The 26,680-nt window shown below is 32.6% G+C and overlaps 4 protein-coding genes and 1 long non-coding RNA gene across 18 annotated transcripts; 2 read left to right on the forward strand and 3 right to left on the reverse strand.

Annotated features, from left to right (window-relative positions):
• The first annotated feature begins 1,272 nt into the window (after positions 1–1,272).
• On the forward strand, positions 1,273–2,380 carry LOC143149330 (uncharacterized). The gene is made up of 3 exons (XM_076316594.1): positions 1,273–1,387; positions 1,483–1,609; positions 2,091–2,380. Exons 1-3 carry the CDS (start codon positions 1,275–1,277, stop codon positions 2,304–2,306), a joined length of 456 nt encoding a protein of 151 aa, XP_076172709.1. The 5' UTR covers positions 1,273–1,274; the 3' UTR covers positions 2,307–2,380.
• Positions 2,381–3,180: 800 nt separating this feature from the next.
• Positions 3,181–4,883, reverse strand: LOC143149317 (uncharacterized). The gene is made up of 3 exons (XR_012992752.1): positions 4,715–4,883; positions 4,298–4,421; positions 3,181–3,748 (listed from the first exon to the last, which is right to left on the reverse strand). It is a non-coding gene; the product is annotated as an uncharacterized LOC143149317 (long non-coding RNA).
• Positions 4,884–5,216: 333 nt separating this feature from the next.
• On the forward strand, positions 5,217–10,706 carry LOC143149124 (leukocyte receptor cluster member 8). Of its 6 annotated transcripts, none has more exons than XM_076316217.1 (6): positions 5,217–5,356; positions 5,439–5,577; positions 6,049–6,476; positions 6,567–7,714; positions 7,804–8,137; positions 8,227–8,770. In XM_076316217.1, the coding sequence occupies exons 2-6, from the start codon at positions 5,510–5,512 to the stop codon at positions 8,610–8,612; spliced, it is 2,364 nt and encodes a 787-aa protein (XP_076172332.1). In that variant the 5' UTR covers positions 5,217–5,356; positions 5,439–5,509; the 3' UTR covers positions 8,613–8,770. The 6 variants fall into 6 exon arrangements, with proteins under 6 accessions (XP_076172332.1, XP_076172335.1, XP_076172333.1 ...); XM_076316220.1 differs by having other exon boundaries at positions 5,232–5,353; positions 5,442–5,577; XM_076316218.1 differs by having other exon boundaries at positions 5,242–5,356; positions 5,442–5,577.
• A 545-nt stretch (positions 10,707–11,251) lies between these two features.
• On the reverse strand, positions 11,252–19,133 carry Pka-r1 (protein kinase, cAMP-dependent, regulatory subunit type 1). Of its 6 annotated transcripts, XM_076315827.1 has the most exons (7): positions 16,246–16,762; positions 14,755–14,790; positions 14,237–14,296; positions 13,677–13,986; positions 13,022–13,288; positions 12,695–12,898; positions 11,252–12,581 (listed from the first exon to the last, which is right to left on the reverse strand). In XM_076315827.1, exons 3-7 carry the CDS (start codon positions 14,246–14,248, stop codon positions 12,409–12,411), a joined length of 966 nt encoding a protein of 321 aa, XP_076171942.1. In that variant the 5' UTR covers positions 14,249–14,296; positions 14,755–14,790; positions 16,246–16,762; the 3' UTR covers positions 11,252–12,408. The 6 variants fall into 6 exon arrangements, with proteins under 6 accessions (XP_076171942.1, XP_076171943.1, XP_076171941.1 ...); XM_076315828.1 differs by lacking the exons at positions 14,755–14,790; positions 16,246–16,762 and adding an exon at positions 18,600–18,645; XM_076315826.1 differs by lacking the exon at positions 14,755–14,790.
• On the reverse strand, positions 18,708–26,333 carry Syn2 (Syntrophin-like 2). 4 transcript variants are annotated; one of them, XM_076315822.1, is made up of 11 exons: positions 25,865–26,333; positions 25,057–25,161; positions 24,682–24,880; positions 24,176–24,301; positions 23,940–24,101; positions 23,673–23,857; positions 23,400–23,558; positions 23,059–23,283; positions 22,769–22,972; positions 22,573–22,687; positions 18,708–18,845 (listed from the first exon to the last, which is right to left on the reverse strand). In XM_076315822.1, exons 1-10 carry the CDS (start codon positions 25,925–25,927, stop codon positions 22,580–22,582), a joined length of 1,536 nt encoding a protein of 511 aa, XP_076171937.1. In that variant the 5' UTR covers positions 25,928–26,333; the 3' UTR covers positions 18,708–18,845; positions 22,573–22,579. The 4 variants fall into 4 exon arrangements, with proteins under 4 accessions (XP_076171937.1, XP_076171935.1, XP_076171938.1 ...); XM_076315821.1 differs by lacking the exon at positions 18,708–18,845 and adding an exon at positions 20,034–20,609; XM_076315820.1 differs by lacking the exon at positions 18,708–18,845 and having other exon boundaries at positions 19,932–22,687.
• Positions 26,334–26,680: the final 347 nt, after the last annotated feature.

Consider the following 26,680-nt stretch of genomic DNA (forward strand, 5'->3'; position numbering starts at 1 on the left):
GAAAATGCAAATCCATTCATTGAAATTCTATATCATATATCATTGCATCGTGTGTTCAAAAGAAATGAATAATCGTTAAACACTCGATGATAAAGTTAACGGGCCAATTACTATTTACGTGATTCTCACCTCGAAACGAGAAATGATCTAGAGTGAAAGCGATAGCGGTGTACTTCGTTGCACGTATTTGCTCAGTAAATACCTTATCAGGGTCGTGATAATTACACAAATAGGAAAGTAAACTGCTTCCGTTTATACCCCACATCGAAAAAAAAGTATTCGACAAAGTTTACAGCAATCTTATCGAATGTAAGAATTCTAATTCCGAGGATTCTGTTTATGTATTAATGATTAGCAGCATGTGATTCCCTCCAAAGAAACATCTGTTTTTACGTTACAGATAAAACGAGAAAAATATCCGTAAGGGAAAAATAAATTAACATTTAATTAACAAGATATCCCAGATTTAAAATGTAGTTTATCGTGAAAAAACAAAACAGAAAATTAAACTTGTGACATTCGAAATAAATAACGCTCTACTTTGTAAAAGTCGTTAATTTTGATGTAAACGGTGTAGAAGGTTTGTGGGCCACATTTGCTTCATCCGGGGCACGTGGTCAGTGCTAAATCCATTAACACGATGTGAGAACGTTTTCCAGGTTGATTATCGGGTAAATATTACTTTGTGTCGGTTCCTGTTCTAACTACATATCACCCCTTCACGTTAATGTTCATGTCAAATTATCGGTATTCCCAGTTATCGACATTTCTTTATTCTAATCGAAGTCTGCAACTTTCTAATTACAGAGTCGCGCGACATAAGATGCAATATCTCGCGATGTAATTTACCGATTACATATCCTTTATGTTCATACATTTTTTAACGATTTCCACCGTAATTTACTTTCTGTTAAATCTTTTAATTTCATAGATAAAAACTACGATTTGTGAAAGATTATTGTAAATGTATATATATATATATAGATATCCGTATCTATATTAAATGGGTACACTCCTTTCGATATACTTTTTGCATCGACCGCATATTGATCTACTACTATAAATTCAATGAATAGAACTGTTTCGCTATATTATTTGTCTCGCTAAAATTTTAATTTCGATTTAAAATTTTTACCCTCCTCTCACGTTCATTTGTCTGGTTCAATTTTTGTCAACGATTTGTCGTTTCAATACGTCGCGTTTATAGAAGTTTAACGAAAGAAAGTTTGGAAAGTTTGAACCTAAAAATTAACAAAATTATTTAATCTCGAAATATGACTGGATGCGATGTAAAAACGTGGACACCCGCGCTTTCTTGTAAAGTTCCAGACCACATCATTTCTTCGCAGTTCGCTTCAAAAAAGGTTTTCGTGCCATCTTACGAAAAGTATGTTATTTTTTATTTCGAATTAGATTTTTAGTCGATTCGATACGGGTAATATCGTACCATTCTTTTGAATATGTAATAAAAATTGTTCGTAGAGAGAGACGCCCTTGCATAGAACAATTACTAACGAACGAATATCAACGCATATGGTGGCAGGAAAAGGAACTATGGGACAAAAGATACAGTAGAAAGATATGTACCAAAAAGTTATTACAACGCACGGTAAGATAGTCTCTTAAGGATAATAAACTTTCATATCGTAATGATCATAAGGAATTCTGCTTTTTTTCATTTACCTTTCTCTAGTATTAACCGACTTTATCGTTTGCGGAAACTTATGTATAAATGAAATCAAATGCTACTATTAAATATTGGTTTAACCTATAAATGATAAACAGTGCGCATCGTGAACATCAAGCAAATACATTATTACAAGGTTTTCCAACGAAAGTGACCATAATTTTCTTAAATACCGGGAATACAAAAACGGAAGACCGTTTCAACAATTTCACGGCGTATCATTCCGTATTTGCTACGCATTCGTTCTCCTTTCATCACTTCCGTGAAGCGTAATTTTCAATCATCCAACTTATTAATTAATCGGAGATTATTTCTTTATAAATAATAGATAAAGTAATGATTTTCCCTAAAATATGTCAATTTTTAGGGATTTTATTATATACGGAATTCGTATTTATTAAAGGTAATTAAAAGAAAACCACCACTGCAGACGGCACTCGCTGATGTTAAGCCAACAAAAAATAGAAAACCAAAGAAAAAAATTGAACCAAAGACCGAAGAAGTGATCGAAAAGCTGAAAGAAGACAAAGATGTGAAAGTAACAGCCGAGCAAGAAACGACGGAAGAAGAGCCGGATAATAAATGTGATAATATTCCTGACAAACCTTCGGTACAATAGATCATACTTGAATTCAAAAAAATTTCAAATTTTCCAAAATTATAGAACATTGAAAATCGTGATTCAAGATGAATGTTTACGTACTTGATAACCTTCGTGGAACTTGAAGGTTACAACGTCTAATGAGATGCATAGTTAACTAAATATTGAACTTTTCTCTTTCCTTTCCAACTCTTGCCCAAATCTATAAATTTCTCGGTAGGAAAACAATTTTCCATTTTTTGTACGCACATTTATATTTCACATAACTTTGAAAGGAAAAATAAAAAGCTATTGCTAACCTCTTTCAATTACACTGCAAAGAATTGTGCAAGTCGAAAATTCAGTTACTTACAATTAGTAATAGATTTCAAGCAAAAAGTAGATTGCGTTTTTTTCAGCGGAAGTATTTGCAATAATCGTTGCCCATATGGAAGAATAAGTTCGCCTTTCTACCTCTGTACAATCATTACGGAAATTAATGCACTTGAATGTATTTAATCGCGATATTTTATCAAATAATTGACGCTTCGAAATCATTTATACACGCAAGTATGATCTTAAAGTATAACTGCGGTAAAAGTGAACATTAGAAATAATGCTTGTCTTTGCAGCGGTAATATATAACGTCTATGTGCTATTGGATACTCTATCAAATGTTTATGTAATTTTGAGGATATTTTTTTGTCAATTATGCAGACTTTCTAATGCTATTACTTACCAGTTTGTTATACTATGATAAGATTACGTGAAGTGGACACTACACACGATTGCACTTTGTCGAAAGACGAAAGTGGAAAATGCTGATGCAACGTGCAACGATAGTTGAGTTTGATTTCCAGCGTGTGGAATGAATTTTTCAATCGGGGGTAAAGAATGTTACCACGTGTTTTGCTCTATGATTTATTTTCGTAACAATTATTAATTTGTTAACGGTACTTTTATAATTTGACAATCCGATAGATTCTACCAAGTTCAATAACTTTCTTAATCGATGCATTTTAAATCAAACCAAATTTCTGTAAAACTTTCAAATGCAGTCAATCATTTTGATCACATTGCAAGATACTTTACGACTACGGTAGTCAGTTTTACGTCTTTGTTTATCCAAAGACTACCTGAAAATGTCTATTTTAATAGTTTCCTAAGCAGGATACTAAAATTCCAGTTTTATTGACTTTTTTAAAATCAAAATGTGTTGTAGAGTTTTTGAAAACAATTAATAATGATCTTTATTTTTAGGTTTAAATTTTCTTGTCCAATATTTTGAGGTATAAATACTTTAATTAAACCACTTTCAGGCAGAAATCCCTTCCTCTCGTAAAAGACTATTTCAGTGTTTTATACATTGTCACTTTTTATTTTACTTTTTTTCCGACAATATTTTTGAAGGGAAGGTCCAGAACTCGTTCAAGGCGAACTACTAGCCTCTATATCTGCCAATTAACTATCCGATATTTTATCTATAAAACAAGATGAAAGAATCAACATTATTGCATCATAATCGATTCACTTTGTAAGATATTTTTGATCTTGAGAAATAGTGCAAAAAAATCAGTTAATAATGGCATTAAAAAATATCAACAAATGTACCGCGTAAAAAAAAAATACATCATCGAATCTCAATGACAAAGGTATGTGTGGAAATGTTCCTAAAAAAGTAATAATTTTTTTTATTAAAGCACTTTCAGTATTTATTTTATATCGTTATTAAATAAAAAAATTCTAGTAACGGAAAGGAATTAAAAGTTTTACGATTTTCTTAATATACAAAATCAATTAGTGCTTCGAGAGAAAAATTTTGCACGTTAATAAACAGTTTAGAGCAAAATGTTTTTCACAATAATTTTATTCTTACAAATAATGTACATAACGCGATGCAATGAAATTCAATCGTGGAGCCCATTAATCGTGGATTAAGAGATAACAGATTGCAATTTACAACTCTGCTTAAATGTTACGAATCTATCTTTAGCCGAGTTCCGGTATGAAAAAACAGTAGAACTACGTACAACTTCATTCGATATCCTTCGGATATAGTGTTACACTCGTGCTAGGCCATATTCCGTTTCTACCATTTCGTTGCAAAACTACCTGGGTGTTTCATTACGTTACTCCGCCAGCGTTAAATAACACCTATCGACAATTGTTTCCTATAAATTCTTCATGACGGTGAATGAAAGAAAAACCGATGTAAATAATCGTCTAATGTGCCTACTTTTCATGTCATACAAATTTTCGCTTATTTTATTATAAACAAAATTAATTTATATTATAAATAATAATAGAAAAATTTAAGAATCTAGTAAAACAAAAATACTCTACGTTAGGAATGTGTCATGTTGAAATATACTGCTTCTAAAAATATTGCAACCGAAACGTCGGTAATATTGTATTCGTGAGACGTTTAAAAATCCGAATGTATTTACCTACACATGTAAGTATATCACTAATAACACAATTGTGAATGTTGATATTATAAAAAAGTAAACGATTTAATGTAAATTCACTTTCAAACAAGGTATAAATTAACTTCTAATAAAATCTACACACTATTGCTTACACTGTATTTACTGCACAACAAACGGTACATGACAAAACTTGAGCACGGTACAGAACCTTGTGTTGATAATAGTGATGCCTCCTTAATTCACTACTAGGAGGCTACGAGTAACAACTGATTCTCACAAGTTCTCCAATAATGCAAATTCAAATAGCGAAATCTTCTGTATTATATATCTAGGCAAATTTCATGTGAAATTAAAATAACAAATAGCATTTACATACAATAATATCGTCCTGAATGAAATAAAATATTCATTTATTCGAAATAATAGTAAAAATATTTGAAATGACGTTACTTTTAAGATTTTTAACCAATCATTATTTTCAGTTACCTTAATTTACACAACAGTGCTGCCGCCTATCAACGAAGAGTCGCATGACGCATCAACTCCATTTTAACTTGTCGAAACTGTTCAGTCGTTACGTCTAACGTGTTACGGTTTGATAAAGTGCGATTTTATTTGTGAAATGTTTTAATAAAAGCCTTCTGCTTGGACTAAACCGTGGTAATGCAAAAAGCGTTTACGGCGGTGAAACGTAAAGTGTAAAATAGTTTAAGCAATTCTGATTTTTTCCTCGGTATGTCAGAAGGCGAGGCAACAGCGTCACAGAAGAAACAGCAGCCATTTCAGCAACAGCCACAACTTGGAGTAGGCTCAATGGCGAACATGGCATGGCAATATCCTTCGCCAAACAGTATTCACAACATGTTTCCACCATATTCAGGGTAATTTTCTTTTTTAAATATTTATTTAAGCATTGATATGTTGCATAACGGATGTAATGAGTCACACAATGTTCCGATTATAAAAATTATGTAGGCGTATCAGAAACGTCGCAAATAGGCGCTGTGTGATTTTATTCAAGTATCTTTTCGTTGTCATTTGATTTAAATATTTTGTTAGAATTTGAGTTAACGGGATTATTTTTCTAACGTAAATTATTCAAACTTGTAACAATATAAGAAGTAAAGTGTACACTATAGTCGTTATAATGAAATATATCGATGCGCTCAAAAAAAATTCTGACGTTGACCTAATTTTAGAGAAATGTTATATATATATATATGTATATAAGTATATTTGTATATTTATAGACATGCGTTTTTAATGAATGAAATATTTAAAATCTCAGTACACAAAATTAATGTCACATCTTTCAGCTGTTTATATTATAATTGTTTGTATAATTTTTGCAGACAGTTGTATGGACCTGGGTATCAAGGTGTACCTCATCAAGGGCAAATATTTAATTACTATCATGCAATGATGCCAGGGTATGGACAACCTTTTACTCCACAGCAGATACTACAGCAGCAGCAACAGCAACAGCAGCAGCAGCAGCAACAGCAGCAACAACAACAGCAGCAACAGCAGCAGCAGCAGCAGCAGCAGCAGGGTAACAATCAAGGGAAACAACTTCATCAACAACCACCTGTACCTGGAACACCAATGTCCTTGGATGATGAATCAGATCTTCCTCCTTTGCCACCTGGACCACCACCATCTGTACAGATATTACAACAGCACAACAATCAAGTACAACCATTGATGCAGCCTCATCCAGGATATGTATACAACTCATTTCCATATGGTAACTGGAATGGAATGCACAGTGATATGTCACGTGAGTTTTGTTTTTACAAAATTTATCCAGTCTTTAAATATAAAAAAGGTCTTCTAACATATACGCGATAATATGCATTTTTGTTTTCAGAATACAATAATCAAATTCGTTTTAATGTACAAAACAAGAAAAATGGTTTGGCGTTTACTCCATCTGGCAATAGTGGAGCTGCAAAGAAAAAACGTAAGCGGAACAAAAACTTAGCTGCTCAATTCAACAATAGCTTTCAGGCGAACAGTCCAACGACGAATTTCGTGCCGGGTCCCAATTTGAAGACTGAACTACCACCCTTACCCCCTGCGCAGCGTGAAGTAGCAGCTCCCCCTCCACCGACTGAAGAATCTCCCACTCCTACTACACCTGTCACTTCGACCGTTAACACAACTCCTAGTGCTGGTAGTCCAGCGGTAGGTACTCCCTCTGTCATGACAACTGCCAGTCCAGTCGGAGATTGGCCTGACAGCTTGAAGAACTATGTAAACAGATGTTATGAAAAGTGCAAAACAGCGGTTGACAAGGATCAAGTTGAAATTATATTAAAGGGAAAAATTACACGCGCTGCGAATGATGGCTCGCTTTGGGTGAAAGACTGGGACCAAGAACCTTTGCCTAGTATTCACAGTGAACGTATGACCATGACGATAAAGCCTCAAAAACCAGCATTAAAATTGAATAATTTGGCGAATCCGCTAATGAATACACAGGGAGGCTTGCGCAAGCCAGGTCTCTCTACTTCTCTCGGGGCTCGGCTTGGCGCGCGTCTCTCTGTGAATCACAAACGGTCACGGTCAAGGTCGAGAACGAGATCAAGATCAAGATCGAAATCGAGATCGAGATCGAAGTCGAGGTCGCGTTCGAATACACGTAGCCCACCGTCTCGAAAGTACAGGCGTAGTACGTCGTCTTCGTCCAACGTTAGCGATCGGGAACATGATTATAAGTCGTTAAAAACGAAAAAATCTACTAAAAACAAACAAAATCACAGCGGCAAGAAAGCAAAGAAAACTAAACAGATGAAATCACATTTCTATTCAGAGTTTGGTTTAGCTACAGGCAACACTGAGGAACTAGGGTCCAAGGAGAAATTGCAGCAACGCGCTGCAAGATTTAACGACAGTATTTCTAGGACGGTCAGCAACGGTGTTAAAGATGATTCTTCTGCAGACTTTGATTTTACTGGACTTCACATTGTTGGGATATGCAAGGACATAGAGAAACCGTATTTGCGTCTAACATCTGTAAGACTTGATGGAATTGTTTACTATAAATTATTAAAATGAATAATCAAATTTAGTTGCACAAAATATTTATAATTTGTATGTTACAGGCTCCAGCTCCCTCCGCTGTACGACCGGTAAGTGTACTACAAAATTCTTTGGCACATGTCAAGAAACGCTGGGTGGCTGACCAAGACTATAGATATGCTTGTGATCAACTTAAATCTATTCGTCAAGACCTTACCGTCCAAGGTATAAGAGATGCATTTACAGTCCACGTGTATGAAACACATGCCCGCGTAGCTCTAGAAAAAGGCGATCATGAAGAGTTCAATCAGTGTCAGACACAGTTGAGGATGCTGTATCAAGATGTTGGTGGAGAAAATCGATGTGAATTTATCGCATACCGGATATTATATTATATTTTCACAAAAAATACTCAAGGTAATGAATCTACGAAAATATGGAATATTACTTCGAAAACACACACAACTCAACATAAGAAAGCAAAGGAATTAATATTTTTGTTACAGATTTAACAACTATTTTAGCGGCTTTGTCAAAGGAGGATAAGAACGATGAATGCATAAAGCATGCGTTGAAAGTGCGCTCGGCGTGGTGGCTGGGTAATTTCCATGCCTTTTTCAAATTGTACACTTCTGCTCCAAGAATGGCGGCGTTCCTGATGGATTGGTTTGCTGCAAGAGAGCGCAAGAATGCATTGAAGTGCATGATAAAGTCGTATGTACTAGATCCTTTGCTACTCGCCATTTACTTATACATATTCGAATGTTTCCAAACTATATTTAACGCCATTTTACAAACATTAATAACATTAATACAAAAAAAAAAATATCTTTTTCACAGATCATATTTCATAAATTTCAAATTCAACAATTTTATTAATCTATTATTATGAAGTCATTAGTATCATAAACATTTATTTAAATATTTTACATGTTTCTTCAAGCATAATACCCTTTAGAAGCAGAAAGATTAAAAAGTGCTTAGTTAAATAACGACTGATGCATTTATTTCAAAATATTTTATCATCAAAGGAAGAGGATAGTTACTATTTAATAATTATTATTTTATTTTGTATGCATTTTTTATTGTAGATAGTATAAGATTGCTGAACACATTCAATTTTATTCAAGTATATAAATATATTGCTTTTTATAGGTGTTACATACAAGAATAAGTTAAGAATATTTAGCATTAGTTAATATATCAATATTATTAGTTTTATTGAATTTTCTAGTATATTTTCATACACAAATTGAAAATATATTTGAAACTACCGTTGTTACATCTTTTCATTGTTGGAAATTTGTCAAATTTCCTAAAATGTTATTACATAGGTTTACATCGTTATGCTGTGAAAGTGGAAGATTGTAAACAATTTTTTTTAACAATTATAATCATACATAGATTTCTGTTACAGGATATCGTAGCTGAAAATGACTAGTTTATAGTTAATTATTGTTTATCTATGTTACAATTACTTTTGTTCTTATGTACATGCATTTAACGCACAATTGTCTAATGATACATTTCTTCTGCTGTTTAGCTACCGGCAAAATTTGGCGGTTGATTTCGTCGTAGCAGAATTGGCCTTTGAATCTTTGGACAAGTTTTATGAATTTGTCAATGAATTCGGATTGGTTTATGCTGATCCCGAACAACATCTAATCGACTGCAAGACAAGCAGTGGTTCTCTAGGTGCTTGGTAAAGCAACGTGACACTCTCTTTTTCGCGGAAAATACATAACAAATCATTGTCATGCACACTTTAGGCACAAGCCTTCTACGTGTGTGTATATGCATATGTTTCCCAGTATATGCGTATGTGACTATATATACATATGCATATGCATGTGCATATATCATGATACACGTTGCCCTGTTACGATGATTCTTCTTACTATTCTCTTGCAATCGTTGTTCTTTGTTGATCGATGTGAACGAATCGAGTAACAATTTGTAAATGAAAATTCTTTCTACGTTTATTTGTACATACGTCTCAATCTCAGCCCACTATTTATACATAACCGCAAGCGGAGAATTTTTCGTGGGCTAAAAAATTTGTACAAAGAATAGGGTGATTGTTCCGGTCATCCGCAACTACCTCAATAAAGCTCGGTATGAAACCGAGGCTCGTAGTGAATCGAAAAGAAATTTAAGAAAGGAAGCGATAAATCATCTTCAGAAAATTCTCGTTTGGTCGAACTTCGAATTCTTCAATAACAGCCAGTCCCTCTCTTCGTTAATATATTATTACGTGTTTTTATTGCCGTGTCTGGTAATTGTAATCGTCTTTTTAAACACTGTTTGCAACACGGAACCGGAATCCTTTAATCAATTGCCGATTTTTTCATCCGATAAGAATACTTTATCGCTACTTCAGAGGAGGACTCCAAATTCCTAGCCATGGATTTATTACGTAATCATGCATTGAAGGAAATGCAATGGTTATCTCTCGTTTAAACGCGAAGGCTATTTGGAATCGGTTGAGCAGGCACGTATAGAAGAACATCATCGCACTAGACATGAACTGATATTCAAGGGCTTCTCGGTACAACAATGCGGTTTTGAAAGGAAATTTGGCACACTCATTGCCGCGTCGATAGAGAAGAAAATGAAGAAGTCCAAGGTGGAGACCAGCGAGTTTGTGCCTTTATTGTAAAAACGATACAAGGCATCAACTCCGAGGAAGTTTCAACGTTACACGTGTTCAAAGATCGACAGTTTGGAACTTTTAACAGGACAGATTTATTGGTACCAAATGCCATTCGCGTGTGATGAGTGATTTATTTTTATCTTTTTAAGTGTTTACCGCAGGACAATGTTTTTTTCCTTGATAGTATGTTATCAATTCTCGATTATTGAGAATTTCATCTCTATGCACAAAGCACAGGGATACAAGGTCATAACTGAGAGAAGAAAAGACATTTCATTGTACGATCGTATTCGAACATGGGTGTTGTGCATAATAAATTATTTAATTTTCGGATGTTATATTATTTTTAACGCGTTATACTGGAAACTAACGAATTTACAGGAAATCTCTATTATAAAATAAAATAAAATAAAATAAAATAAAATAAAAACTTCGTATTATCTGTTATGTTGTAATTAAACATCATGACTTTGATATTTTGGTCAAACAATATCCAAATTACTCCTATATTTGATAGAAACGATTATTTACTTAATTCAATAATTTATTGATCATATGCATAATCGTATTATTGTTTTTTTTTTCTCGAAATGTTATGTCAAAAGTAATGCTGCAAAAAATTATTAATTATGAAATTATTAACGTGGCAGTCAATACAAAAAAAAGCAAAATCTTTAGTTTAACTCTCTCCTGCACAATTAAATTTAAAAGAGAAAATTGTATTGGTGTAACGTATTGTTCTAATGCACATAAAATCATGAGAAAAATATTGAATATAAACGTATTTTCATTATGCAATAAAGGATTAAAAAATACATCCATTCAAAAAAAAATTATATAAATGTAGAAATAATCAGTAACATTCGTTTCCACCTTAAATTTTTATATAAAAAGATCTCCAACCATGTTAAAAAGAAATACACAAAGAATATACTGATGATATACATACACCATTTTCTCTGGAACGCGGTATGATTAACAATACATGTATGTTCTAATTAAACATTGCAAGTACAAAGATGACAAAATTGTATCAAGCAACAATGCTATTTTTATTAATATAATCATGTTTAATACTGCTTGATACAAGCTTTAAAAAGGGCTTTTTTTTATTTATTTGATTCATTCATTGTGCACAGATTTCCGATAAAATTGTGCGGCGTTACATTAGAGTATCTACTACTTAAATTCAATGTTATACAAATATTCAGGTTTAATATACTTTTTCTTTTATATTTTTTTCCTAAACCATACACGTATATGTATATAAATTAATCACTACATCATGAAATGCACATGACCGTACTTATTTCGAACATTCTTACAGAACGATTAAATTCGCATTAATAAAATTTAATACAATAAATAACAAAAACGAAATACTGTCATAACAAATATGGTGATTCAGAATTCTGAATTTCGAGTATTTGATAACACAATCAAATTTTGTATTTTATCTTCTCGAATATTAAAAGTTACGAGGTAAACATACATTTACCTAATATTTTGACTTCTCGAAAATTTATTAGTACTCTCATGAAACGTTTGTGTAAAAGAGATTAAAAGATGGAGTCATATAGCGTCGTGTTATGAGTTACAAAGTGCGTAATAAAGTTCTGTATCGCGGCGTTTCTAGTTATTCAATGTGTATAACCAGAATTATATATGCCATCAACATCTTTTAAAAACACTTCGAATTTTAGTCAAATAATCTGAGAAAAATTGATCGAAGCGTTACTTTAACTTCTGGAGAAATTTATTATAAATTTTCGATGCATTATTTCGTAATTGATCAGAAAGACTAGAAATTTAAACTAAAGGCATTTCGATTAGAAATAAATGTCAAATGCTACAAACGTGACAAGTCCGTAATTAAAAGACAGTCGTCATATATAATTCTCAGCGGAATATTTCTGGCTGACGTAATACAGTTATTACTTACATATTACTCAAATAAAAAATGTTAACAGTATAGTGAAACGCAGTTTCATAAAATGAAATCGTAGTGACTGATAACGATTGTTCGAACAACAATTTATACGGAAAGGGACACGAAACTGTTATATTGAGTGATGTTGCGTTTCAGGATATCCGCGCAGGGGCCCAAAACTCGCTCAAACCTTGCTCTATCGAGCTTTACACATTTCAAGGGACCCCGTGCTACGACAGTCGCAGCCCTTGGCCTGTCTAAAAGCAATGCAATTTCACCTGCAATCAAGTAACATTATATCGTCAAAATTGTCACATTGATCGGGATTGTTTAACTATCTTGTAACAGAAAGAAAGTACGAGAACGTTTGCAGACTGTAAGAAAAATTTACCAAAATAATCGGATGGTCCTAAACGACCAACTTCGGCCGGTTCCTCGTTCTCTGAACGCTGTTGGAGAACCACAGCAGTGCCCTCGACAATTATATAAAAGTCTTCGCCAGGTTCACCCTGCCGGACTATTGTTTCACCATCGTCAAATGCTACCGGTTCCAAAGCATCTGCTACCGTGAGCCGTTCCCATTTATCCAAAGATTCTAAAAATAAAACAAATATTATACAAACATATTAGTTATAAACTCGCCACAATGTGTTTGCAAGAAAGATTTACAACAGTTCAGTTTTGGCGAGTGTTCAACGTAACACGCTCTCACGCTCACCTAGAATTGAAACTCTGGAGAGGAATTCTTCGTACATTTTTCGTTTCCTTATGGTGGAGCCCATGAGAATTCTACGATAAGAGTCTCTGTCGATACCCCATAATTTTACGTCGGTTTTTGCTCGTACAGTCGCCGCACGTGGAGTTCCATAGATCAACGCCAGCTCACCGAAACTTCCACCCTCTCCGATCGTTGTAGCCAATTCACCATTCACGAATATTTCGACCTCTCCTTGATCGATTACATAGAAATTGTCACCCTCGTCACCTTTCGAAACATAACGGAATATCGAATTAAATTGAATTTTGTCGAACAAACTCTATTATAACAGAATGGTGCATCGGAAACAAGACACTTAAGTAACCCCTTTGATATCACCAACCATGAAATTATTTAACCTTTATATTGAACAATAAAGTAATTAAGTATCCTGCTTACATGGCGCGCACGCGTGTATGTAGTGTAATCTGTGTCCATAAAGCAAAGTTTGCGTATCAATCTATGTATGTATGTATGTATGTGTTCTACTCGAGGTGTGAGTGTAATAAAATCTCTCTCTCTCTCTCTCTCTCTCTCTCTCTCTCTCTCTCTCTCTCTCTCTCTCTCTCTCTCTGGGAAGAGGGACTGCGCGTGTGTGAAGCTTTAAAATAAACACCTTGACGAATGATTGCTTCTCCAGGTAGAAACGTGACCGGGAACATAGCATCGAATATATCGGATCGTTCGTTCTCGTCCAGATGAGCGAAAAGAACATTCTTAGCAATGGCCTTGCTTAGGGCAGCCATCGTCTTATAGTCCTTAGGCACGACTTTTTTAACGTAACTGGTCGCATCCTCCTCGGAGACCGGCTCCGCGGAGATGCCACCTCTGCGCCTTGGTACTTGAGGACCTTGTTGACCCGCCGGTATGTCCTCGGTGTCCTCTGGACTGGTTGCGATTTGCTGCTTGGCATCGTGAGCCTGCTCCTGAAATTATGAAAAGACCAAATTAAATTTATCAAGGTGAACAATTTCATTGCATTCGATATCATGGTTTAAACGACGGTTCTTCTCATAGAACACACTTTGCTATTCCATTTACGTTGTGTTCTCGAGAGTGAAAAAAAAACAGAACAGATATAAATCGAAACGCTTGTCAATTTTGCGTATTATTCATTTTTACGCGCAAATAATGATTATAGAATTTAACGCCATCCACGTAATTTGCTTTACTTGCCTGTTGCACCATGTTGGACGCTGGTGTCCTCCTAGTTGTTTTGTAATACTAACTCCGATCCTACAGGTAAGATCGATACTGTTTTTAGAGCGCGAGATCGATTTTTTTTTTCTTTTCTTTTCTTTTTTGTTTTATACGTTTTAGATAAAAACGAACGCGACAGCTTCAAGAGACGCGTGAGAATGGCAAGGCGCTTTTATAAGTCAATTTTGTGTGGACATGCGCAGGACTATCTATGCCCTTCCTTTAATAAAATCATATGCCCTTCTAAATTTTCTAAATATAACGAAAATACCGTGTGTCACGATATATCGTTTGAAATAACGTCTAAACTACTGATTATTGAAAGATTTCACGGTCGACTTATTACTTTCAAACGAGTACATCATTTTTATTCTGTTTAATATGAAGCGAATAAAGATACTATAAAAAAAAAAGTCAATACTGTATCGGTGATTTTAGCGTGTACTTTTTGCGAGGTAACAATTTCTGCGATTAAAAACAATGTGTAAGCATACCTTACTGTCTTACTGTGTCCTTCGAATGGTTGCTTACTGTAAAATTATATAAGCTTTAAAATATTACATGGCTTATAAACGATGAGCATGGATGTAGAAGGTAAGCAAATAATGCCATAGGTCACTTGGCGTTTTCACGGATGAGTGCTACCTCGTGAATTTGTAGCATATTTTATAAAAACATCGAACTAATCACTCATGTGAATCACTGTTCCAGAACTAATATTATTGTAAATAATTTTCGGAATTATAATTACTATGAACTACGACAAAATTTAATAAAAATTCTACGATACTTTTTAATGTTGCAGCTACATGCAAACACAGCAATGGAGTTAACGTTAAATATAGTATTCGCATAAGAGTATCCACTTAAAGGCTAGAAGCATTTTCGTAAAGAAAAATTTCATGCTTGCGTTTATTCATAATATCGACCTATTCAAATTATTTGGTTTTATTTTGCAAATACATTGTAAAAAATCAATATTGTTTAAGACATGATCGTTTCGATTAGTTGCGCATCACTGATCATAGAGACATGTCGCGAAATTTGATGAAAAACAACACGATCAGAAGATAAGCCATGTCTAACTACTTTGGATCCGTTTTTGTATCGATCACTGTTATTATATAGTAAAGTATCCAAGGAACCAATAGTTTAAGATAATGGTTCTTCTATAAACTCATCGATACGTCTTTGCGTTCATTAATGTAATTATTTATATTAATAAAGTTAACGATTAAAATCGAAGAATACTTAATTAAAAGAGACTCCTTTTTTTTTACACATTATTACACTACTTCGTTACAAATGCTAGAAGATACTACACATATAATATATATATAAGCATATAGAAATAAAATTAAAATAATATTACATCGTAACATGTCCGAACTACGTTAACAATTACATCGAATTAAAAGAAGAGGAGAACAATGTCAAGATTAGTCGGTCAATGGTCTTAGCACGTGGTAAAGCAGTATTATTTCATTCAGGGTCCAGAAAGATATATCTTTAATCGATACTTTTTCAAAACTGCGTCAAATTTCTGTTGCGTAACTATGCTACTTATTATTAATTATACGACTTATTTCATTGCGGTAACTATATAAAAGCAGCGACTAGAATATTAGTTGTTTTTTTCATGCACAGTGGTGTCTTTCAACGATAACTGAACAAAAATAATTCATTTACAGCAATTAATAAAGCGTGAATCTTGAGTCCTTTCTGTTCAAGATGTCATTTTCAAAGCCAACAAACTATGAAAATATACAGGGTGTCTCAAAATGTAGAGTACCATCCAAAAGGAACTCATTTTTCTTAAAACTGATTTTTTAAAAAAGAAAAAAAAAAATTTTTTTTTATTGAAAATCCGTAACACAAGTTTTCTGTAAAACTGTCCATTTTTGGACACCCTGCTGAAACGCGCGGAACGCATGTTTAAAAATGTACGCGTGAGCTTCGAATAAGATCCGAATTCACGATCGTACCTCGCTCATTATTTGTCGAGATAGTACTCGATATTCGGCACCGGAACCACGATTTTACGCGGGTGAATATATTCCTTCGTTGACACTTGCCGCACGCACACACAAATTGGAAATCACCGAAAATATCTCTTTCAGGATCAACACACGATGAGCGAAAGTAACCGCACGAGACGCGGGTGACGATCGTTCCTGATCACGACGTTCAGCCGCGGCGCTTCGGAATTTTCTAAGGCCTCGCCAAATTCGATTAATGCGACAACGATCTTTTGTGGCGCGCGCGGTTGTCGCGAGGTCGACACTGTGCGGTGCCAGACAGTAAATACACGCATGAACGCACCGCAAAATTTTTCGTCAATGCTACTGGATCAATGGGTAACAGATTGGCAGAAAACAAACGGAACAGGACAACACAACGTACTTCCGGCGTTATCCGTTTAAAATGTTCTGTCGCAGCGCCCTTTGCACATTTTTCGAGGACAACGCGGCGAACGCGTTATACACATGACTTTCGTGGCTGTTGGCTAAGGTTGCGCGCCTCGTTATATTTCGAGCATATTCTATATTTAGAGCTGTTCCTATATACCGCATACCGACTAACTCCCTTTCTATATGTCGTGCGTAGAGCGATGGGACTTTCTGATACCGTGGTGCCCCTGACATCGCGAGATTTAACGTTTCTGTGTGTTGCCGTTCATACAATTCGCAAAGAAATGGCAAACGATATCGATCATTTGCACTGTATAGATGGTAAGAAAAGAGAAGACAACGAAACGCTTTTCTGTTGTTTTCGAAGATACGAAAGCCTTGTCAAGAACACTGCTGTATAGATTGAAGGAAAAATAAATTACTTGATACTTTCGTATTAAAGATACAGTCAATATATAAAAGTCTTTCTTCAGTTATGATGACATAACACGTTTATACTATATATAGATTGTCTTGAATAAAACATATACTTTTCTAATAGCTCTTAAAATACGAAAAAAAAAATCGCTTTATATATTAATTTCTATGCAAAAATATTGTAATTTTTCATATAAAACACTTTGTGCATTAAACAGTTAAAAAATTTGTAGAAATGGTAAAATTCAAATTTCATTACAATCGGTAACGTTGAATGCCAACTCCCCACACTATGAACTTCCATCCCACCTAAATGCTTCCGGAACGAATTTGTTCAAGTAAACGTACTTCGCGCGAAATATTTAGATAATAAACGGTAAATATTTAAATACGCTTGAATGTAATATACAGATTTCAATAAATTGACGGATGTATGTCTAAAAAATAATTAATGAATTATTCTGGATTAATCAAGACGACATATTTATTTCATACTTAACTTCATTTTAGACTGAACACGACGCAAATCTCTCGAAAAATTGCTTTTCGCTTTAAAAATACACCGCAGTGTCGAATATTTGTTACAATGTTAAAAATCGCGCGCGCATTCAACGTGAAATATTTTTCCCGAATTAACTTCGACCGTGGTTTAAGAAAAACAGATCGACCTCCGAAGGATAAAAATACAAAGTGTTCCTGTTAAAGCATCGAATATCCTTTGCTAGAAAAACACGCAAATTAAAAAACATGAAAAATAACATGTAACTTAAAATCTATTTTATTAAATGCTTAAAGTGGTGTATAGAAAATTGTGACCATCTGTTAATTTTTATATTTTTGTTTCCATCATCAAATAACATGAAAAACTAAACTATTAAGACAATCTATAAGTAAGGTGATAACTTTTTTCCATTAATGACAAAACAAGTGTACAATTTCTTTTATTTCTTACAATTGTCCTATCGTTCCATCAATACTTCTATCTCCCCCTTAGATAGTAAAGTTCTTCTCAATTTATCTTAAAAAACTCCTCTATTATATTTTGAGATTATGTATTGTATTCTTTTATTTATCCAATGACACATGGAACATCTGTGAAACTGAAATTCTCTGATCAAAATTCATTAAATTATCTTTGCTACAACGTTCCCTCTATACCTGACATTTTAACTGCTAAAAGTGCATTACTTCCTCTTCTGAATTGTTTTAACATAACATGTTAAATACATATGTTTTTTAGTTTCTTCTACTTTTTAAAGCAAGCAAACTATTCTGCATGTATATACTTTTCAAACTGTGGTATATTAAATAGAAATTCTTATGTGTGCTAGTATTTATACCAAATAGTTAGATATACATCACGTTCATTTTTATTGCTTTATTACATGGTTCTTATAAAATAGCACTATTTATGAAATGACCCAAGAATTTTGTCATTTATAACCAGAGATCAAATGAGCAGAGAAAAGTAAATCTAAGGTTATTTACACGAGATGCAATTCGATACGTACCCGTTCCAGTTTCTGAAAGTATTCCCTCAAAAAAGATATAGGATTTTCAGGACGCCCTACGCACAGTTGCACTATACAGTCTTTCAAAACTTGTTGAATATTGTGTCTCTGCACGTATTCCTCGCACTCTCTTAAACTTTGCTCTTCCTCAAGATTCGCCGCCATATTGATACACAAGTTGTCACTTTATAGCAAATACTTTCTCAACGATTACGTTCTCGGCTCAAACATCGAAAATACGTTTTTCTGTTGATAATTCGATTTTTTAACGTAAACAATATCGACATACCTCATTCGACACTTATTGTTCATTGTTAGATGCTATGAAACCAAAGATTATTCTATTCGGAACTATAATTCAATAAAATATAACACTACCGACATTCACGCATGTATGTGAAATTAAGAAGGAAATCCTTTCTTATTTTAATGTTTCACAATTTTGATTGATAAATTAGAAAGAGAAAAATATCAGCAAATATAACTATTATCATTACTTCACTTGAGTATGAAATTATTGAACGAAACGAACTTTTAGAGACTATGGATTACTACTATGTATATGGGCAGTTATGAGAAATGATATGAAAATCTCGCGGAGACCAATAAACATTAATGCTTGCTATTCACGTAAAATTTCTATTACAAAAAGAACAATATTTGAATTTTAAATTTGCCGAGAAAATGGAAGACATGAATAATTTTTAAGATACTAAAACATAACCTTGAAATCAATATTTTTTAATTTACAATTCATAAAGTAACTAGATGTAATTTAATTTCGCTAGTTTCATCTCGTAAAACATATAACTAAATTTTGTAATTGTTTTTTGCATCGTAAAAATATGAAAAAATAAATATCATACGTTTCCTGTTTTAAAATAAAAATCAGTATTATTTAATTATTGCAAAATCCATAGAAAGAACGTAAATATAATGTCTAAGTATAGTTGATATGCATATACTATCATTATATGGGGGAATAGGAATTTTAAAAATATTGTAAATTCGTTGTTTTAACTTCTAACAATAATATATTTTAAAACATATTGTCAATGGGAGGATAGACATTATAACACATAAACTATATTTTAAAATATAAGATAAGAATGTTTTGTGATTTTTGTTTACTTTTAGCAGTCAGTAATTCTTTAATCCCATATCAATCTAATACCATTATGAAACAAATTTTCTCTGGCATTAAGAATTAGGTAGAAATGGGATTTTAGAATAACAGTTGTTTCAAACTTAAAGCTTAATATTTAGAAAATGTATGGCCATGTTTTCTTATGTACATTGATACTGTTGTACAACACAGAATAAATTCAAATATCTATGTAAATATCAAGACACTGAAGAATCCATTAAAGTGTTATAATGTTAAAGAGTATTATTGAAGTATACAAAAAATTCTTTGTGATAGTAATTGATACACAAAGTTGTGACAATATCAATCTTGTCTGCAATCTCACTTCAATAGATTACATACATTTAATTCATTATATGTATCTGTATTAAAGTATATCTCTTAACACATTTTAAACTCTTAAATGGATTTTTCAATGATTGTATTTTACAAATAAGTCTTAAAAGAAATTGTTAATGTCAAATAAATATTTATGCATAGCGTTATATTGAACTTTTGCAGATCAGTTTCACGTTCTCTTGCTTATTTTACCTATACAATATAATTGTGCAGTTCTTTATAATAATCTAAATTTAACTATAGAATGCATGCGATGTACGTATATAATAGAAAACAGCAATGTTATTATTGAATATTGTAACACATCTTGCACTTAATAAATATAGCACACAATTACAATTGCTTTTGGATGCATTAGCTTGGGTTGGAATTACTTATATGTTCTCAAATATTACTCTTTTATTCATTGCAAATCTAACAAGTGGATATGTCTACAAACAGTATTTTCTCTCTGTATTTGCATTCTGAACTATTTTGGCTCTTGCTAACAGCATTAAACTTTGTAAAAACTCACCGCAATGCATCTGTAATTAAATTCAGTAATGAATGAGTTTCGCTTAACTTCTAACTGCATTATCATTCAATGTTACTATATGTGTGTGGTAATGTTCTAAACAAAGAACATAATAAAACACATTTTATATAGAATGCTATAAAATAGTGTAATATAAAAAAGCGATGTTTGTTTCCTAGAGTGCCTTTTGATGATAATTAAATTACGATAGTATTCAAAATCTGACCATGGTAACACTCTTATAGTTTAGACTAAGAGAATAAAACAGTTGAAATTAATTATATTATACATGAAAACAAATTTGTTTTCATAATTCCTATTGTATTATATATATTTGTATAGGCACTTTCTACGAGTAACTGGAGACCCTTAAAATGTGCAATGAAAATTAAGCTTCTGACAATCTCCTTATTATTAGAAACTATTTTTACATAATTCATAAAAATAATACATTATTTCACAATAATTCATCAACCAACAACATTAAATGACTGATCAATGAATAAAATGTATTGACGTATGCAACTGTAAACATGTACAGTTTTATTACTTTCTGAGATGGTTATGATAAAATTCTTACAATATCCTAACAATAGAAATTGTGTATTGTGATTAATACAAAGTGCAGTTTGTGTACTAAATGGCATTTGTTTTGTTTCTTCATTCAATGTACATTTATTGCTCTAAATAGAATTATAAATTGATAGATTAATTGCACAGAGTGTGATATTTGTTCTAAAAGTTACTTTGTGTAATTAGTAACATTAGAACTGTTAAAGATGATAGAGACATAGAGAAGAATAAATTTCCATAACACAATAAAACAGACGTTTATACAGTAAAATCTTCTGTACTGAAAAATGATTAAAAAATGTAAGTAAATCGTACAATTTATAATTTAAAATCTGTTTCTAACTTAATCTTACAAATATAAATAGGAATTTCTTTAAAATGCACTGCTGAATTCCATTAGAAAGATTGACAATTCAATTATTTATAAAGCTTGTCTAATAACAAGCTTTGATGATTCATATGTTTGCTCCCTGTGATCTATCCTCATTATTTATACATTAATAAATAAATTTTTTCATAGATGGCCACCATGGTCTAATGTTACTACTTATTGCTATTAGGTTGTTACACCACGATTTTGTTTCATTGAATTAATACTGATTTAAAATTAATATTAGACTAATATAATCTCATATTTCTGTATTTAACACAAGATAAAATTTTCTCGTAAAATGTATATTTGTTGGCATTAGATGCATAAAACTTGCTGTTCTAAAGAACTATACAACTTCGATGCTCTTTTTAACTTATTATTAATTACATCTTGTTCATGGTTTTTAAGGCACCACATATACATGAAAGGTAACTCAACACATGAATGTGTGAACCATTGCTTAAAGAAGATTGCCTTATTGTTGGAACTTAAAAATCATGAACGAGCGCATTGAGAATTTTTAATTTTTTACTTAACGTTTCTTTCTTTTTTTTTTATATATAATAAATGCAAGTACGTTTTTCATATAAAAAGAAATGTTATATAAAACAATATGCTTTTAAAATTAAAGCAGTTGCAGTTATCTTTTACAGTCAGCTTGAAATCTCACATTGAAATATAAATTTTCTAAAAATGTCTAATTTGTTCAGTGTAAAAAAATAAATAGCAGTGCTTAATCAATAGCAAGGTACATAACAGTATATATAAATAAAATAATTTCTAGCAATTAGTATTATCAGCTACATAATAATCCATCAATATTTTTCGGAAATAAAATTGGAAGCATTAAAGTAAAAAATTTTTATAATTTCTGAAAACTCATAAAGATATTCCTTCTTAGAAATTGACTAGTATTTGACATGAACCTCGTTCTAATTCATTAACCATAAGTATTTCTGTACGTCTATGTAAATATATGAATGTTGAACAGTGATTCATTTTCTGATTTATTGGCAATAATACTTACTTTAATTTTATGGAGTTGTCGATTTTAAAAAGGTAGGGTCAACTGCAGCTACTTTTGCAGTTAAAAATGCATGCATACAGAACAATAGATTCTGTAGTTGAGAACATTCCAATTCCTACAAATATAAAAAGAAGAGAATATTAAATACAATTAGTATAGTCTATTTATTTTGGTTTCCTTTATCATTTACAGATACCTTTGTCTCAATAGCAATGCTATCAGGTTCTTGAAAGTGTAATTTCAGCCTACTCTTTCCATCATCACTGGATCCTCTTAATTGCGAAAATTTATAACGCCATATAGTCTCTCCAATGTCCTCATAAGAAAGCGTGAATCCTTGAGTCCATTCTAATGTTAATCCAGCACTTTTTCCATTAAAAGTGACAGGAAATGTTTTACTCTGTAGTAAAAGTGTATATAATAATATGTTACAAACATTTTGAAAGTAACGTTTAATAAATAAAATAAAAAAAGCATAGTACTAACTTTTAAATGTGTAACAGCTGAACAAACCGCAGTGTGCCATGCTGCTTCAACTCTTAAGAGTTCTTGTCTTGTTTCAACACTAAGATATCGCGGGGGTTTACCCGGACTTTGTGCTAGGAAACAATGTTGTCTTTCGTCCACATTTTCGGATTCCCGCATTACACGAAACATAGTTTGATATACTTTAAAAGTCAATGCACATCGCGACCAATCTCCTATGTTGCACTATAAAGTAAACATTCATAATATTTTAAATATCTTAATTATATAATATAATGTACAATTAACACTTATACTAATTAACACTTAACTAAATAACGTTTGTACTAATTAACACTTACGGGAGGTGTTTCAAATAGTAATAAATCAGGTCCTTTTAAAGCTAAAAATCTCGGCCTGTAACTTTGCCATGGCTGATTACTATTGCTTACTGCTTCATTTACCCATCCCATGTACTCGATACGTTCACCTACTCCAAAATTGCGGTTATACAATTTCATCTGAAAATGAGTATCGCCAAATCTTTTTATTTACTAAATGATAAAAATGTATTGGACATATCTAATCTTCTACTTCTGTAATTAATAGCCTAACAAACATAAAATTTTCCTCACTTGCAAATGTGTTAAGCCTGTGATATTATCAGTAATATACTTTAACCATTGACTCAGAATGGCACTGTCATCACAATGTATTACACCAGTGCGTGCACCATTTAATCCTCTTACTTCAAACGCATTTCTTCTTAATTTATCTGTTCCAAAGATGTATCTTGTTACATATGCCATCATTAATGGAACTGTAAACGTGCAATTTTGCTTTATTATGATTGTTTTCTTGAGACAAATAGATAAAAGTGAAACATTAAAAATGATTGTAACCTGTTATAACATCCACCCATTTTTTACATTGTATCGAAGCAACAGATGCATTTGAGCTTTGTCGACTGTGACCACATCTTGGGCTGCCACCCTGTCTATTAGATGACAGCCATTCATCTTCAGAGCCACCATTTGCAACATTGTCTAATTTCTCTTCTTTTTCTAAAAGTAATATTAAATAAGTATTATAAAGAATTACAATATATATTTGTATATGTACATAAAGTCGTGTTTACCACTTTTTTGTAGAAATGGTTTAGCTGCTCGATAGTGTTTAACTGTTAAAACAACTATGTCACCAGCATTCCTTAAGATGTTTACAGCATCATCATGGTTGCATGCAGTTATATATTCCCCATTTACTATAAAAACATTGCATATATTAAACAAAAGGAAAACAATGCACCTAAAAAACTATAAATGTAACTAATTGTTTTATAAAAATACACTTATTCCTGTGTGCAAAACATAGTTTAACATATTTTCCTTTATAGCTTTGATGCAGGATTTAGTTTGCAATACAGATGAACAGATAACATAGAAACTTTGTTTCAAAAGAAGAAACCAATATTGACAGGTTTGACACAATTAGAATAAGCATTCATCATAGAAAGCATGAGAAGTTCAATTATTACAAAATTGTGCATAAAGTATTAACAGAAGATTATAGTAAATGATTATACTTTGGATCATAGTAAAATTAATAATTTCAAACAATTTATTTTATAAGCAGTACATTTACCTTTAATAATTGCATCTCCTACAAACAATTGACCACATTGATCGGCAGCTTGACCTTTATAAATTCTAGATATAAGTACCGGAAGCTTATGTTCTGCTCCTCCTTTTATACTTAATCCTAATCCTCCAACCTTTTGTCTAGTGATTTGAACCATTCGCTCCTTAGCATCCAATGGTGGCTTATTGTGATTCGCTGCCTGCTGAAAGTCAGTGTTATTTTGTTTACTAACAATATAATGCTTGTGGGCAATGTAATAAGAAAAGATATCTTTATCATTATACAATAATGTAGAATATATGGGAATTATAATGTAGATTACATAATCAATAGAATGTCATAAATTAGAACAAAAATGGTGGTTACAGTAAACTTTACCTCTAAGTCTTCTCTTTGAAGTTTCAAAACTTCCATAGACAAATGTAAACGCATTGGTATAGGTTTACTTTTCCCATCACTAACACTCACCATACCAGACCTCACCTTTTTAAAAATAATAAAAATTAAAATATTTATTATTTTAATTAAGTATTAATTCTGTTTCTATCTACAGAATTATTAAACTAAAAATTAAAAACTGTAAACAAACACTTCATAAAAGTGATCAAACATTTTATAAACATAACTGAAATGATAATTGAGAAACAGTAATTTATCAAATCCATTAATATCAAAAAAATCTCTGTATATTGATTAATTAACTGCATTGCTTCAATGTCTACACATATGTACAAGAATTACAAAGATTCACTTTTAGTATTCAATCAGCATTGAAACAGATTTTATTCTATTGTTAATCGAATAAAATAAATTTTGCAATGTATTCTGACGCTTAAACAGCCGCATAGTTAAATTAAAACACATCTCCAAAATAATATAAAAAGATTTAATAATACGAGACTTCTATTATTCTCCACGAATTTTTATACAAATTATAATTTTGTATAAAAAGTATAATATTCTGTGACATAACTTCTTTATATTTGTTTCATTACTTTGACATAGAATCTTTCGAAATGTTAAACGTGTGATTGTCGAAATACGTAAAATATTGAAAGTGTATGTATAATTGTGCGGTAAAACTCATCGCGGTGTTTGCTCTTCTGTTCAAAATATTCGAATTCCCAAGTGTTATCAACGAATGTCAAGAAAATGACGAGAGAAACAAAGCGTATTAAGTTCTCACCTTCAACTTCTGATCAATCTTCTCCTCGATCGGAGTGCTCATTTTCGTTGCGTTGATTCTCATTATTTAACGTGATTACACAGCCCGCACGAGTAGCTCCTCGTACTGCCGAACGTAAATCTCCGGATTTGACAAAATTTCGGGAATTGTTAATATCGCGAGTCGCATGTTAATTTCTTACAGATCGTCCGACTCGACTGCGGCTAGTGCTCGAGCGACGAGAGTGCAAGATCATATCCACGGTCTTTTTGAAACGGAAAAGAAAAAAAGAACGCACCGACTCACACCGAATATAAGTGGCGACACGCGATATTTCACGACGAAGCACGCTCATCCGAAATTGCGGTTCGTGAGACCGTGCATCGTGACGTTTGTAGACGTTCCGACGAGGCGAAAAGCCCGTAAACCGGGACGCAGAAAAATTGGAGTGGGCTAAAAGTAGCTAAAAGCCCGCGGCCGAGGCGCATCGATTTACACGATACGGCGCGCATCGATGGCACTGTTTCTTTCGAATCATGGATCGCGGGAAACACGAAGATTAAGAAGTTTATCCCCTAAGACACGAATTATTTTTTTCTCTGTAGTTTCATGTTATGTCATTCCTTATTCTATTATCGATAAGTCTAATGCAGAGGTCTCAGAAGTTTTCGAAAGATTGTACTTGAAATTCTTGTTTTGAAAAAGGCATTACAAACTAAGATAAGTTACAACAGTAATAACAACATAACAAGTCCTCGGATCAATTAACCTGTTAATAAAATCAGTTGCAATTTTTATTAAAACAAAATTGTTGAATTTTGTATTCAGTATTAAATA

This window comes from Ptiloglossa arizonensis, chromosome 7 (genome assembly GCF_051014685.1).
Source record: "Ptiloglossa arizonensis isolate GNS036 chromosome 7, iyPtiAriz1_principal, whole genome shotgun sequence".
Taxonomy (NCBI): domain Eukaryota; kingdom Metazoa; phylum Arthropoda; class Insecta; order Hymenoptera; family Colletidae; genus Ptiloglossa; species Ptiloglossa arizonensis.